Here is a 16844-nt window from a genome sequence, read left to right on the forward strand (position 1 = left end):
ATGGGCTGTTCTGCCCTTCACAACTATAATGACTACTGACTGTGGGACAAAAACCAAATGGTTTGGAGGAGAGGGCAAGGAATTACAGCCAATAGTAACCATAATTATGTAGGGATTTTTTTTTTTTAATTATGAAACTGTTTTCTTACTAGACCACTGTTATGAGAGATGTACGAGGAACACTTTAACTGAAATTAAGTTTTAACAGGAACCAACTACCTTCAAGGTCCTGATGCTTTTTCTTGCTAAGTAAGTGATATATTCTTTGCTATTTTTTTAGTGTGCTTGGGACAGGCAGGCTGAAGCTGACCTTGGGTGTTTACATTAAGGTGAATAACAAACTCCTTGGGTGCTGTTCTTTTTGGAGATAATTTCAGTGCATTTTTGTCTCCTGGTCTTCCTCTCTGGTTGGTTGTGAAGAACATGAGAAAATTACTGTCTTGACAGCACACAAAAGTGGTGGCCATTTAGAACATGAGCGGGCAGGTAGCAGCATGGGAAAATGGAAAGAGAAAAGCTGGGGTTTTTTCAGTTCTGTTTCGCATTTTTTGTAGTTTTGTTTTCTTCTGTACACTTCTGCAGCCAGTTTTTTGTTAAAACAGCATTTAAGGCTTTTGTCACCTTGTGAAAATCATGACTGTAGGTGAACAGTTACTTGATTTAAGATTACTTGAAAAGAAGACAGTAGCAAAAACCTCAGTACTTTCAAAGTAATCTGGAAATTTACTGAAGACTGTAATTATGAGTAGTACCTATGTTATTTAAATTTTGGGTGTGTAGTGATGAGGTTGGATAAAAGCTATCTCAACACATTCAACTTCATGGCCTCTAGTTGGTATGGCATGTGTAGATTACTCAAATGTTCTGTTTTCCTTGGAGTCAAAATTTCAGCTGCTGTTTACATTTTGAAGTGCTATGCAGCTTCTAAAATAAAACCCTTATTTAAAATCCTCTGTCTTATGTTGAGAAAGATTGTTCTGTATCTTGATAGTTCCCAGTGAGAGCAAACTTGACTTTACAGTGGCAAGTGAAAAAGCTGCATTCTTGCTTCCACCAGTTCTTACGTTGTTCTCAGTGTGAAAGTCTTCCTAGTAATGTATAAAAAAAAAGTGAATTTTAAAATTTTAATTTATTTAGATTGAAATTTCTGCCCCCTTCTCCCTTTCCAATTTTTTTATGTGAGGTAATTTTACACATGCAAATGTATAAAACATGGAATTTTACATGTTTTCAATTGCATATACCTATAAGGGGCAAACACAATTGTGTCTTTAGTTTCCACAGTGTGCATTGCAGTTGGTATTTGTTTTGGTATCAAGTCATTGATACAGATACTACTTCCTTGCTATCTGAATTATAATAGCACTTGGATACTTCTGGTCAATATTGGCATTCCATTGTGTATACAGGTTGGGTATGTTGCTTTCATAACTGGTGTGCCTTAAATTACTGAACTCCTAGTCGGCATCTGCTTGATTGCTTATAGTAGTTGTGTGCAAAGCTGAAGTTAGCAACAGAGTCACATTTATTTGAGCTCAAATATATATATATATTAAGAAAACAGCAATAAAAGTTGTGATGAAGAGGGCAACTTTAGAAGTTCAGTATATTTTGTGTGCAGCATTTCTTTCTTTTGCCTAATTCTGTGGATGGAGTAAATTTCATTCATTTCAGGTGTTTTTTTCACCTTTGCTACAGATTTGAATTTATAATTTTTAGCACTCTGATTACAGAATTCTGGTCTTCTGTATTTCCAAGCAAATACAAGCTTGGATTTTATTTGACCCCTTGCTTTTTGATTATGCTTGGAGTTTTTGAGAAGTGCTGCTTCCTTTTGTGATTTGTAAGGCCTTAAAGTGAGCTGCTATGTTATTTTAGATCTTGTTCCTTTGCAGGCAGGCAGTTTCTGAAAGAATCATTCCCATTAGAGACCAATTTCTTTGTGTCAGTAAAAAAAATATGACATTTCAGAAGCTTTACTTACCCATCATATTGCAAGGCTTATTTCTGCATTTAAACCTTAGCATGTGAATTTTCCTACTGACTTCAAACAACCAAACTTATGGGTTTGTCTGTCTTTCAAGACAGGAGCTTTAGAATATCAAAAGAAAAAAAAAAAGCATATGAAGTAGTTTCTGAAACTGTTAGAAATATACACTACTATAGTGGTCTTTATTATTTATTTTGCATAGAGAATTGAAACAGTGTTGTGTAATGAGAATGGAAGTACAGTAAATGGAGTCTTTTCAGGATGTAGTATCTTAAATTTGATATTTCCTGTATTAAACTCTTTGGAAGAAGGAAGAGTGATAAACCCCACATTTATGTCAATACACCATTTCCTCAAACCTTGAAAAGAATAAATTTTAATTTGTACCTTGAAAAGTTCCTTTTCAATCATAACACTAGAGAATGGTACTACATGTAGACAAATTAATACTTAAATAGAGGAACAACAGATTAAATATTGTCATAAATGGACAAGTACTCTCCACAGCACTTGCCTTTTTAAAAGTATTTATTCAGCCATTTCTTAATCTATATAATGTAGTAATTTGTCGTGTGAGTCTGGTCAATAGGTGCACATTTAAGAGGCTCAGATGCACAGGTAGGAAGGAAAAAAAGCAGCAACTATAAGGCAGTGTTCAGTACTCCTAAGCATGAATTGAAAACGAGTAACAAAACAGGTGTAAAAGGCTGATATTTTCACCACCTAGTCAAAATACCTTCTCAAGAAATAATAGGTCCCTACAGTATTTCCACAATTCTTTGGTTCTGATGCATTTGAATGCCTTCAGGGAAGGGGAAGTGGAGGTAGGTGACAGGAAGGCCTGGTGAGCATTGCTTTAGCAGAAACTTCATCCAAGTTTTCATCTGTCAGTTAAGAATCCATGTGGAAGTAGAGAGAGAAGAAAGGAATGGGTAGATGATGTGGTGTCAAAGGGTTGGATTTTGTAGTTTGTGTTTACTGTACTTATGTCCTATGTGGATTCTCAGAGGTCCAAGAAAGACTGAGCTCCTGTTTCATTTCAGTCCATAAGAGATCTCTTCTGTACTTGTCTACCTCATCTAAGTGGTAGGGACATCTCTGAGATTTCTGTTCTTCTAGTTTGACTAAATTTGATCCAACGTATAGAAATTACTAGGCAGCATAAATGTACCAGTTTGTATGGCATGGTTGCATAGCTTTGGTGTTTCTTAAAAAAGCAAGCTGCATAAAAATTTAACAGGTGTAACTTGTACTTTATGTGTGTGTATAATTGTAACCTGAGAGCTGAAAAACAACCTAGCTGAATATTTTAAAGTGAAATCTTTCTTGTAAGTCTTCAGTCAAAGAATGTCTCATTATCAGACTGGCTTGGTAATACGGAACAGAACTAGAGAACTGTTCCTTGCTCTGAGGGACAACTGTTCTCTTGTTTAGGGGATAGTGGGGCATTTCATGTATCTTCCTGCTTTGTTTTAGATCAAGCAGCTTGGAAAAGAGGCCAGTCAGGTGAAGGTATTAATAATGTGTTTCCTTGGGACAGCTAGTGAGGTTTGGTGTCTCATGTTATCCTTAGGGAAGCTAATCTTGAATACGATAACTGCATGAAGATGTCTTATGTGTCCCGTGATGAGGCATCCAGTGGCAGGGGAAAAGGGCTACTACTTCACACTGCATTTTCAGATTTCAAAATGTGTGGCTTTTGCTAGACTGTCACGGATTTTATTTGGTGTGGGATGATTTAGATTGAGGAGCTTTAGGAAATAGTCTGCTGGTGTCTTGCAGAACTCTTGTTTGCTGTTTCACAATTCAGAGCTCTGTAGACAGCTGAAGAGCAAAGATGTCATTCACCATACTGACACTGGCATTTGTCTACCCTTTTTATTCATACTGCTGCTATGTCTGCTGTATAAAAATTCAGCAGGTAATAGCAGAAGGGCTGGGAAAATCTTGACTGTAGTAAGCTTTTGCTTAATACATTTTGTTGCTATGTTGTATTTTTAAGAAAATGATGTTTGGGAACTGGCAAGATGGAATACTGAATCATAGTTTTATACAATGATTAATTTTTTAGGTGTCTATGAATTTTTTGTGATACTTGTTCTTGCAGCTTTGTAATAAGTATTGTTTCTGTAATAAGTATTGTTTTTATAATAAATATTCTGTTTTTCCCAAAGCCTCCCAAAATGACCTCAGGAATATGTCTAAAATCAGGCCTTACCTTGGGGAGAGGGATTACAAAACCCAAACCTAAGCCAGCCAAAAGTTAAGGATTTCCTGTTGTTTGCTTCCATTTTGTGAAGTGGTTTTGTTTTCCTTTTAAGTGTTTCTCTCTAAGTTAGGACATAATGTATTTAGGATATATTTTCTTATTGCGTTATTTCTTTTAAAGGAGAGCATGAGTTTAAAAGTTTACTTCCTTTTTGAAATTGGAAAGGGATTAAAAAAAAGACATGTTTCAGTAGTTTGGTCTTGAGAAAAGCTTAAATTTTTAAGTCCAGTAAAAAAGTTTTAGCATTCCTCACTACACTTTTTATTATACTGGCTATTATATAGATAAAAACTGTTGTCTGGCCACATTGCTGTAGTTTAAATTTATCAATATTACACATAACAAATATGGAAGATTAAAAAAGGGTGGTTTTTTCCCCATGTCTTTTCCCCTTTTTTTAGTCTATCTGTAACATGGCTAGTTTAATTTGGGTTATATTTCACATATTTGTGTCTTGAAATCCTGTATCCTTTAAACACTAAGACATTCATTAGTGATGATAATAAGCAAGAAAAAGAAGGAAGAGTACTATCAGCATATTGAAAGAACCACAATTTGGAATGCTTCATTTGCTCTCATGGTATTTCCATATATGCACCAAAGAGCAATGGAAAGATGATAGAGCCCCAAGGATCTTCATTTGCCAGTGATCTTGGCTTTGTAGAGCAATCCCAACAGATGGTGTGGTGCAAGTGTTGAATAAGGATATAAAAAACAATCCAGAAGAAACTCTGAAGGGAAAAATAGGCACATCTCTGCAGAAAAGAAACCTTGTTGCACAATTAGGTGATCTTCCCATCAGTTGTGCAGAAGTAGCTCAAATTAACCGTATTTCAGTACATCATCCAAAGCAAACCACTCTTTTGCTGTGATTGCAGTTCAGTAAAGAAGACTCCTTTCTGCATGTATGTGGGGAACACAAATTAATGTTGTAAAGGATCTTCTATGGACAGGCTCTGTCAAGAGTGTGAGCTCTTTGTTTTTTAATAGATACAATTTTTTATTATAAAGCCCCCCATCATGAACTGCTTGAGTTACTTAAGCACACTAATTTAAAGGAGAAGTTCAGAGTACTAGAATTCAGAAGTAGCTGAGTTGGGTTCATACATTTTACAAAGTTGTATTCCTCTATACAATGTTATAATTCAAATGATAAATGGAGATTCCCTAGATCTTTCACTGTAGCTGCTTAAAAGCAACAGCAATTTTCAAATTTTGTTATGATTATAAGGTGAAACAATGAGAAGCTGATTTGGACAAAAACTCCAAACTACTGCTTGCCATTGGTTGTGTGATTCATTTATTTGCATTACGGTTGTGATATTGATACTATTTTAGTGACTTGATAAGCTCAAAGGGATTTCTTGTTTAGTAATAAAGACAAAGATGATGTGGTAATGCATGAAGATCAGGTTTCCAGGTGGCTAATTTTAGCTGCTTTCAGTGCAGCTGATGTCAAGGTCAGCTTGATTTTTTTGAAGGATCTGGTAGACTAGCAAGAACTTGTTATGCTCTCAAGGCATATGGTACTTAGTACGTGCAGTTCCTGCAGATGTGTACTGCTACCAGTAGAAGTAAAAGAATCATTCAAGGCATTGCAAATGTGAACTTTAGCTTTGTATTGTTAGACTAGTTATGGTCATCATTTAGTTCTTAGTTGTAGCTGGTATTTGGATGAGTAGATCCACAAGTGAAATTCATTATTTTAAAAAGTCCTTTATATAGTTAAATCAGGAATGTGTGGCTCATTAAAATTCCAAGGAAAGGCATTACCAGTCCTTAAGAGTATATCAAGAATGGATGCAACTCAGGAGAGAGTTTTAGTCTTAAAGATTCTGTGCACACACAGAATTTAAGTAATATTCCTCTAACATGAATGGCCATAACTACTGTAAGAAAGTAGTTTGTACAGTCAAAGCAATGTTTCCTTAAGGAGCAGATAAGGCAAGATTTAAAAGGGTTTTCTAGGAGGTAGAACTTATTTTCTTCCTTTGTAGTGATATGTGGAAGATGTGAAGAAACTGTTAGTTCTGTAGCAAATTAAATCGAGGTTTAGCCTTCAAGAGGAAAAAACCCAGTGTCTGTAAGCATTGAGGACAGTGATTCGTTCTTGCTGTGGGAAGTACTGTTATGCCAGTGAGGGTTTCCAAATGCATGTCCTACACACCCCCAACAAAATGTTGGAGATGCCTTTCTATGAAAAGCTTACTCAGCAGAGCCCAGCTAGCTATTGGGAAGACGGCTTTCGTGAGTCTCTCTCAATGTTGTCTGGTAACTTGATCACTTTAGTGAAGATATTCTTCCGATGTGTAGTGTACCTTCTTCTGCAAGACAGCATGCCAAATACTTTTGAATACTGCTGAGGATAAGACACTCTCCTAGCTGCTTTTAATCGGGGCCTATGTGGGGAAGTTGGCAGCTGTTGTCTTACCTGTTCCATCCTAAGTGTTTTCTAGGGCTAGCTCTTCCATGGGAACAGCAGTACGGCCTGTAGCTGCTGCTGTTGATATCTTCAGGAGGCAGCAGCAGTAGCATGGCATTGACGTGATTCCTGCCAGTTTGCCTGCTGCCCACAGGATTGCGGGAGCAGCGGGGAGCTGATGGGAGGCTTGCTCATTGCACTCGGCTGCTGCTTGGCAAAGCTATTAGCAGCAGCAGATACCCTGGAGCGCTCTCTGTGCAGACTCGGAGAACATTGCATTGGTTTACATTCGGTTATATTTGGACTATTATCTTTGCAACCTTGAAAAGTAAAACCCCTATTTTTCCAATTAAAATCTTCAGCTTTTAAATACATGGCTGCCTCAGGATCTTCCTTTCCACCTTGTCCTTTTACGTTTGTCAGTTCAGAATTTCTTTCTTAACAGTGATAGATGGAACAGGTTCGTAAGCCGTTGGGAAAAGGATATGTTCCTTTAGGATGTTTCAACTGTGCCCCCTCTCGTAAAGGGGTAGGGTACTTTTGGCTTGGCAAAACACTTTGTCCTTTTTGTTGTAGATGCTATGTAGCTTTTGAAATTGTTTTCAGTGTGCATGGTGATGTATAACCGTGTAACTATTTATAACCACACATTTTTGGGAAGCATTAAATTATTATCAGAGACCTCTGCTGTATTCGATTACTTTTGTTGCCAAATACATGCAGATATTGTCCCCTATAGTGCAAGCCTGTTTCTGGTTCTTCTAATCTCGAAACACTTGTTGCTTTCCAGTTTTGGTTTTCGTGACAATGGTGACTTCCCTTATGAAGGTTTCATTAAAGCTTTATTTAGCTTTGAATGTCTGGCTGGTGCCTTCGTGTATGAATGAATGTCCTTTCCATATGGTTGTAAATGTCATAGCAAAATTAAAAACATAGGCTCTTGAATCTCTAACAAATAGCTTACTGTTTGTTTAGCCCAGGAGACATAACTTAGAAGCAATAGCATAGAGCAAGAAGCAGAGGGTCAGCCCGAGGAATTAAAACATATGCTAGCCTCATCCAGCACATTCACAGGGAAGCAGTTAAAAGTTGTTGAGAAATTGTTACCGTAAAAATCGGTTGCTGAAAGAACCCTGTAACACATGTCTGTAAGGTTTAGAAGGCAGGCATTCTTTATTGTAGGGCTGGATGCACGAGAGATATTTCTCGAAGTTGTGCATGCCATAAAGGACAACAGGCAAGGCTTAGGTTGATCTACTAAATGTATATGCATCGGATTTCCTGGAACTCGTTGTCATATTTGCAGTCTTAGTTGGGGGGTCTTCAAAGGTGGTCTTCTGGGGGAGTCGTTCGGAGCTGCCTTTCTGTTAACCGGACACATGCATGATGTTGGGCACCAAGTCTAGCTGTTCTCATCCCATTTCCAACCGAAAGCCCCCTAGTTCCTTGAGTTTGTTATCTATTTACATGCAAAAGGCCTGGAAACTGCTCAGGTAAACGCTAATCAACCTGACAATAAAAGGGACGATGGAATGTTGCCTGTTGTTGAAGGTATCGAAATAACTTGGAAAGCAGCTTGAAGCTCTGAGGAAATGTAGCATAAGAAAATTTCTTTTAAAAGTAATATAGTATATAGGAAGACTATTGCAAAAGAACTGTGAAGAAGCTGCCATTTCTATATCATCCACATAATTACTAGGCTTTTTTTGTATGTTTCTGACCCAGGACTGTTCGAGTAAGTACCCATTTCTTCTAAAAATCCTCTAGCCATACTGGCTTAGAGCTGAAATTATACCAAGAGTACATTCGGTGTATTTTTTAGCTTAACTGATCTCAAAATGCAAATTAGTATTTTACTTAGTGTTTTTGCTAAGTTATGAAAAAAAACCCAACAACTCACTGCAATTTGTTACAGATATTGTGACTATAATGGAAAAGTATCTTGGCTAGAGTTCTCAAAAGTTCTTACGATTAAGCTGCATATTTACAGAAATATCTTTGAATTTCAGTGGTATTAAGAATCTATTTAATGGGCAATGAACTTCATTTATAAATTAACCTTAAATAGAAGGGAAATTCTGATTAAGTGTAAGGCCTAGTATTAACAATCTCAAAATCTATGCAGTATTTTAAGTTCCTTATGGAAAAATGTCTGTCTGAAAAGTATTTTAAAACTCTGGTATTTTAAAACGTCTTAGGAATGAAGAGGAGTTTACAGTGTAGCTGTGCCCCATTAAATCGAGATTTTTTCACTGCCAAGTATCTTACAGGTCTGGGCAGGGAGCAAGAAGCATAAAATGAAGTTAAAAGAGTTCTTCCATTTTCTGTAGGAAGTAGGGAAGTGTGTAGGCAAATGCTTACGCAGGCACTGTTGCTAGTTGATAGTGATGAACTCGGTGTAAAAATGTAATAGTGTAACTGCAGAGCAGAATGTGTCTGAGGCCACAGATTCCCATCTCAGTCTCTGTGTCCCCCGGCCGCCCTTTGGATCGGAGAAGCGGCACTGCCAAGCTGAATTCAGAGACAGAAAAACGCTTCGCTTCCCCTGCTTTTCCGTCGGATCCAAGAAGCGCGGGAGGCGGGACGGGCAGGGTCGGTGCCCGGGCCGCGCGTAGGGCAGCGCGGAGCGGAGCGGCCCGTTGGGGGTTAAACCGCGGAGTCTAATGGAATAACAACGGCAGCACCATCTGCTGGCCTACTTCCGCAGGAGGATCCGTATTTTTAACGACATCTCTAATATTCATGCTGATGCATTTTGATGCTTTGTGCGCTCGTTTCTTTCGGTGCTTTGTTGGAAGCTGGCGGGTCCGCTCGCCGCGGGTGCGGGAGCGCGGCTGCGGGGGGCAGGCGGGCAGCCCCGGCCGCCGCTGAGCTGCGGGATCGCGGGAGCTGTGCTGGCCGAGCCCGGGCTATGTGGATAAATCACAACGTGTGTTTGTGGAGGGCTGTGCATAGCTTGGCTGCAGCTCGCTAAATAGGCCATTTAGCAATCTTCTTTCAATGCTTTTCTCTTGAGCCCTGCCTGGGGTGCTGGAAAAGCGGAGGGCGAGCCTTTGTCTGACGCCAAAAATGTCTTCAGTGAAGAGGCCAAGAGGAAGGGTAAGTGCGAGCCTGAATGAGTGGGAGGAGGAGGGGTTCTTTGGGCTAAAAGGCTAATGGGATTGAATAACCTTCCTTATTACTGGCTGCTGCTGCGGGAGCCGTGCTGCATCGCCATCTTGAGCTGGTTGCAGTTTCCCCGGGTCGCGGGGATCTGTTGGAGCCGGTAGGCCCGGGGTGCAGGCAGCGCGGGACCCCCGCCCGCTGCCGGGAGCCCTGGCCCAGGCTCCGGGGGAGGATGGACCCGCTGAGGTGCGCTGGATCTGGCCAGAAAATGTCTCTGGACATTCCTGCTGGCTTTTCTCCCTGCTGTAGGCAGAGGCGCGTTGACGGGTGAGAACGTAACAGAACTGTTATCTGCGGGGTTGTTGGGTTGTTGGGGTTTTTTTTGTCTGTTTGAATAGGAAATTCTTTCCATTCCTGAAAGGGGAAGGGGGGAGGGGAGGAAAGCAAGAACATGTATTCTAGCCTGTTTCAAGAGAGGCTGGTAATCTGAATATTGCGTTCGTAAACAAAGCTGCGTCGATTAAATGGTGATTAAAAACCTGAAATTAAGTGGTATTTTCTAGCTGAGGCACTGACCGTATGTTGATCTAAATAAAAGAAATGCTGCTTTCTGATGTGGAGCTGTGTAGTTTTGGTTCTATCTTTTGTCTGTTTTTTAATCTTTATTTTGTTCGGGCATCTATTCAGCACTCAGCCTTGTAGATCTTTTGCCTGCGTTGAGGTATCTGTGGTCTTGATATCTCACCAAAGGCGAAATATTGATGCTGTGACCTTCGAGCTCTTTGCTTTTTTAGATTTTACTAGAAGAACGTTTATTGGAGGTGTGTGTAAAACGTATGGGCATACGTGAAGGGTTAAGGATCGCTGGCTGTAACTACAGAGGTGAAAAGAAGGCTGAGAGAATTTTAGAAAGATGTTTTTTACTGATTTGCAGCATGTGGATTGGTTGTTTGAAACCCACAATTGATGTAGTTATTCTGAAACCCACGTCATTCTGTGGTATAAATGAGATTCCTTCTTTTTTATTTGCATCTTCCAGTTTGTTTGTTTTTTTTTAATTCAGATCCAGATTAAAAACACCCTTTTTTTTTTTTTCAATAAATGTTTATATTCTTAAAATAAGGTGATTTTATTTACTTTTTGTTTCTTCCTACAGCCTCCTTCCTCCAAGAAGACTGATGGTTCAGGATCATATACTAAGTTGCAGAATACCCAGGTGAGGGCAATGTCTGAAAAGAAGCAGAAGAAAAAAGCAGACTCAGAAAGTAAACAAGAGAAGGCAAATCGCATAATATCTGAAGCGATTGCAAAAGCAAAAGAGAGAGGAGAGAGAAACATTCCACGAGTAATGAGTCCTGAAAACTTCCCCAGCGTTTCAGCTGAAGGAAAAGAGGAAAAGAAGGGTAGAAAAGTTAAATCCAAACCAAAGGACAAGGAGAGCAAAAAACCGAAAGCTGGTTCCTTGTCCAAAATTAAAGAGAAGACAAAAATTGGGTAAGTAGATTAAAATGTCTTCTTACTTCAGACTGTAAATCCTTGATTAAAATGAAAACTGCTTGCTGATAAAAAAAATGTTCTGCACTGCCTACACAACGTTCTTCCTGATTAAGTCCTTGTGTGGACTCTTTCATTCAGGAACAAGAATGCACTGTTTTTCTTTTTAGATAAAATCATAGTAGGACTGTCCCTTTGAAAGGAATTATTTTAAATTCATATCCTGAAATATGCTATACTTTGAAGCACAGACAAGACCAGAGTACCTTTCATCTAGTGTTGTAATCAGTTCTGACTCCAAATTCAATTTATCAAATGCTATAAATGCTGTCTTTATCTATTTTGGTGTATCTTCAATACAGTGGGCAGGATAAACTGCATAGGGAGAAACAGGAAGTTTAATTGACTTGCTAGCAATATTCTTATAGATATCACAGGTATGAAAAATAAAGTGGATATTGGAAATTGTGTATTCTAAGCACTTTGTAGTCTTCCATAATACCAATTTAATCGGCCCTTTTAAGAATATCACAGGCTTGGCTGGGTCAGATGGGTGGGTACACCTTGGCATAAGGAGCTTTCACAAGACATTAGATCATTTAATGCTCCCAGGGATTCAGTAGATAGCAGTTCTAATGCCTCTAGAGATAACCTATTGCTCCTGTATGCTTGTAAGGGAAAGTGCAATTTCCAATTGTCAGTCAGGGCTTGAAATGGAAATCTTAGCCTGTCTGATTTTTATGTTTTAAATCCATGCTCTTTTTGCGGTAACAGAAATATTAACTGGCATATCTCTCAACATTTAAATGTCTCATACATATGCATATTTTCATGTATGTGGAGGAGAGATGAATGTTCTTTTAATCAGCCAATTTCTCTGCACATTCCTATTTTTTTCTAGAGATCAGTGCTTTGCTTATGTGTTTGAAGTAAACAACTTCCTTGAGAAGTTATCCGATAGTATAAAGGTTACTGCTGTGAACTTGTTTCTTTATGTGAAATTTATTGGTCTTTCTTTCTTTTTTGGTTCTGGATTGGCATATGAATGCTGCTCCTAATACTCCTTAGCACAGTGTATAGTGCTTCCTTTTCTTTTTGGTCCATCTTGTTTAAAGTGGGATTTTTGATGTGTGCTTCCAAAGATGATTTCACTTTCATGTTTGTGAATTTACTCATGTCCTATATCAGACATTTTGTGGGTCTGTCCAGTCAGAAAACTTACACTGTTTTTTAGCTGGTGTCAGTTTCCTGAAGCTTTATGTGAATTGCCCTTAATCTGCTTTTTGTTTGTTCCTTTGGGTAAGTAATGAAACCTGCCAAAATGGCAGCCTTATGATGTACTACATAGTTTCCATAATATTTTTACTGGTTTTGATCAGAACTGTTAACCTTAGATTTATACTTCTGCGTTCAGTTTCCTGTCTTCACGAGATGCTTAACTGTGCACATGAGTTAGGATCAGTTTTCAAGATTTCATGAGGCCTTGTCAGTTGGGAAATGGACGTTTCTCAAACTGTTTCTAACTGGCTTTGTGCTTGCTCCAGAGTCCATCTCTGCACTGGTGGAGAGACTCCAGTTAAAAATGAAGCATGGTCAACTTCTCATAGTTTTGCATTGAGCTGAGGTTTGCCTCCCCAGTATTTGCCAGATTAATTAACTAATGCTCCAGTAGCACTCTGATAAATAAATCATGCTGCTGGGTATTGTTGTAACTGCATGGGATGCCTACCTAAAGATTGAGCAGTTGGATCCTGCAGCGAAGGGAGGCTTCTAGAGCCACATATTGGAGATTTTGTAGAATTTCTATGTATTTTGATGGACAGCAGTAAAGTAAATGCTTTGAGGCATCTACATATTTCATTTATGTATCCAAACAGCTTTGTCTTGTTATGTTAGCACTATTTTATGTTATTTAAATACATAAAATAACTTTGGCAAAGAATATACTGCAGTGGTTTTGAAGGGCAGTAATTGCAAGAAGGTCTTTTAACAAATAATCTTACCAGACTCTTGTTTTCTATGCGAATGTAACTATTGATCTTATATAAGAAGTGTATTTACTTTAGAATGGCCATACTTTTCAAAGATGTTTAAAAAATGTGTTATTAATAAAATTTATTTTGTTTAGAGAAGAACAAAATTGAATCCAGTAACTAATAAGGGTTTTAGAAGGCCAGCAACTCTTCTAAGGGTTTTTTTCCTATCTTACATTCTTAAGAAAATATTTAACAGATCTGAGCGCATCCTGGAAATAGTTACGTCAAAATAGGGATTGGAGTTTTAAATGTGTGGGTTGTGGGACATTGGTTTGCTCATTTATCTTAACACAAACAGATTCTTGGACAGAAATTTTACCATGCTCAAATAATACCTTTAGAAGACAAGTGCTTTATTGGGCAAGAAGGGAAAGGGAGGCATTTTGAATTAAAACTTTTGGATATGTCTTGGAAATAAGGATCTTTGAGATTACTTAGAAATTGGAAGAGAAAAATTGTGGTTTTCTCAGTTTTTACTCAATAAGGAGAAAATCTTACCAAAAAAAACACATAGTTATATATATGATATTGCTTGCATTTAAGCAGGAAAGAAAACCTGTGGACAGTGAAAAGTTTCCTCATGATTATAAAGATAAACAATTTTCAACTGTTACAAGCTGTTAGCAACTGTAGTTCTATAAAAAACAAAATAGTGAGTGAAACCTTTACAATAAAAAAGAAAAAGTTAAGTATACATTTTAGTATACTTTTATACACATTTTGTAACAGTAGTGGAGAGTTTGGTTGCATCTGTCTTTTAGAATGAGTGCCACTATGATATGACCTCCCAGATGAACATTTTCCTTTTCACTCAGTTTTCTCTCAGGCAAACACATTTAACTGGCAGTAACTGTTAAGGGTGCTGATTCAGTTAGAATTCTGAGCCAGGCTGGTGCAGGAGGTGCTATGGAGTTGTGTGTGCAGTTCTTAAGTCTGATGCATGTTTCAGGTGACTCCTGTTTGATTTGCTGTCTAGTATAGAGCTGAAAGAGCAGAAACTACTAGCAGATACACTGATCTTTTTTTTTTTTTTTAAGAAGTGTTTGGAGATCAGTGGTTTTAGTATGAACTTTCACATCTCTGCTAGCATGTCCAGTATCAGCACGATTGTACTGTTTCTCGTCCAGCACTCAAACAGAAAACTCTTATTTAGACTGTGATCATAAAGATTGCTGGGATCTTACAAGGGCCTTGTTCATGTAGCTTATCCTGTGCATCTCACCCTGTGTTGCTCTTGAGGAGAATTTGCAGATTTACACAGTTGTCCATCTGTGAAAACATTAAACTCTGTGTTGCTTATCTGGTGGAGCTGGAGTTGGAACAGTAGTTTCTGAAGAGACTGATAAAGTTGTTTGGTAGGCATCAGGGGAAAAAAGTGTGCTTTTGGCTGTAATACCTTTCAGCTTGTACTGAAATTGAGTAGTTCTGATCTAGGACCAAGATGAGTCTTCTCTGCTGTGTCTTGATTTAGAGGACAGGATTATTTTTGAACAGTCTTTTTTTCCCTTGCTAATTAAACATAATTGGTATGTGTTTGGGGCTTCATGTTAACTATGTACATTTTCCTTTGTGGTTCCTAGGGGATCTAAATATACAGAAAAAAAATTGTAGCATGATTCTGTGCAATGTATCATGGCTAGCTGTAAATTACTAGCAGCTACTTTCTAGGCAGGCAGTAGTTTCTTTGTAAAGGTGAGGATTAAGGTTTTTAATCCTCTGATCTGTTGAATGAATAATGCCTGTTAGTTTTGGTCAAGTGATTTAGAGCTGGATTCAGTAATTAATAAAGTTTCTGTGCCACAAGCATTGGTGAAGAGGAATGACTAAATATTTTCATTACCAGTAACATTGTAAGGGTATTGACAAAAATTAGTAGAAGGATGCAGGTATAATGTATTTAGTATTACCAGATGAAGTAACCAGTTTGTTTTATGTGTTGATGATGAATCAAGTTAATCTTTTACATTTAACTTTGCAAATTTTCTGGGGACATCAGAACCACTTTCCAAATCTTGGCCATTTACCAAGGTGTATTGATGTTCAGGAATCTATTTAAACCCTTGATATTTTTGCATAGAACTTGTTTCTATTTGTAAGGTTTTTATAACTTATTATAATTTACTTCTTCCATTTAAGGTGATGCATCTTTAAAAAGTCTACTTCTTACCACTTGATCTGAAGGATAGAAGAATTATGAATTTGTGAACATTCTGTTGTTCAAAAAAGTAGATTGGCATTTAGGTTTTATAGCTCTCAATGTACTCCCACCTACTCAAACATAAAATTAAATACCATGGCCCTTATGAAAAGCAGCAGCTCTTCATTGGTGATGTAAAAGACAATATCAGTAGGCTACATATAGGATTTTTTTTTTTCAATAACTGCATAGTTGAAATAAATCCCCCAAATCCTAAGAATTTAGTTTATAGACATTGAGTTCAGGGTGGTAGTCCTTAATTCAAAACTGTTTCCTTTTACCAGAAGTGACTGTACGTTTTTTTTGTGTTGTATGAACAATGCTGGAGCTTTTTAATTAACCCTTAAATTATGTAGTAAGTAATTCATATGTGATACTCCACTGTTGCTCCAGTGATTAAATGTCCTTGTTGCCTTGAAGTAGATCTCATGTACAGTTTACAAGACAGAGCATTTTTAGGACACAAGGCCTTATATGATTACTCGTTGATATGATACTGTTAAGATAGCTTGAAACCTTTGTAATCTCAAATAGCAGCAGGAGACATGAAGAGGGAGGGTGGAAAGGAAGTCCTGATCCTGTATCATTTAGGTTAAAATGCATGGAACTTGGAGTGGATTTCCTAGAATTTCAACTCTCATTTCAGAGAATATGCTTTCTTGTCAAGGAAATACCTGCTTGGTATTTTGCTAATAGATAAGATATTTAGCTGAAGTTTTCAGTGATAAATACTAATACTGTTGATAACATAGGAATTTTATTGCTAGTAATGTAACAAAGTGCTTTGACTACAAATTAAAATATTTGGGAGGTGGCTTTGAATGCTAATAATTGTTGTTTCTCTGTTTTGGGAAAATTGAAATAAAATGGTGTATTAAAGGCATGCATTGAAGCCCAGCAATACTTAGTATTGCTTACATGGCTGTTGTTTTTCTTTTCTTTCCTCTTTAATACTTTCCCATGTTCACTATTTGGAAGGCTTTAAAAATGTTTTTTTATAATTTTAAAGCTGTTGAAAGTGCTGACATCTCTTCCATCACATTCTCTGCTGTCAAACAGAAGGGGAGTGGATCAGATTCTTACTGATTCTTTTTTTAAAAGAAGTTACAGTACTCCTCAAATAGTGGTTCTCAGGCTTACAGCTACTTTAAACCTTTTAATTTTGTGGATCTAAACCACATTAGTAGTCTTATGTGAAGGATCATAAGTAATAATGGCTCATGAGAAGGCTTTTTAATTTTTGTGTTGTGAGTTATTAAAAATCTTTATAGTTACAGAAGAAGGGAATACAAGTTGAAGAAATATACTTCTTGTTAAAGTATTTCTAGATG

General features: G+C 37.7%; 1 protein-coding gene across 6 annotated transcripts in view; it reads left to right on the forward strand.

The window, feature by feature from the left end:
- CHD9 (chromodomain helicase DNA binding protein 9) overlaps positions 1-16844 on the forward strand; it is an 87134-nt gene that overhangs the window by 25836 nt on the left and 44454 nt on the right. For 4 of the 6 annotated variants that reach the window (XM_051629638.1, XM_051629641.1, XM_051629640.1 and 1 more), the window contains one exon: positions 10943-11280. In XM_051629638.1, coding sequence (XP_051485598.1) covers positions 10943-11280 — 338 coding nt within the window. Of the gene's footprint in view, positions 1-9657; positions 9781-9926; positions 10114-10942; positions 11281-16844 lie in introns of those variants that run through there. The other 2 variants (XM_051629642.1, XM_051629643.1) reach the window with 2 other exon arrangements.

The sequence above is a fragment of the Apus apus genome, chromosome 11 (genome assembly GCF_020740795.1).
Source record: "Apus apus isolate bApuApu2 chromosome 11, bApuApu2.pri.cur, whole genome shotgun sequence".
Classification (NCBI taxonomy): Eukaryota; Metazoa; Chordata; class Aves; order Apodiformes; family Apodidae; genus Apus; species Apus apus.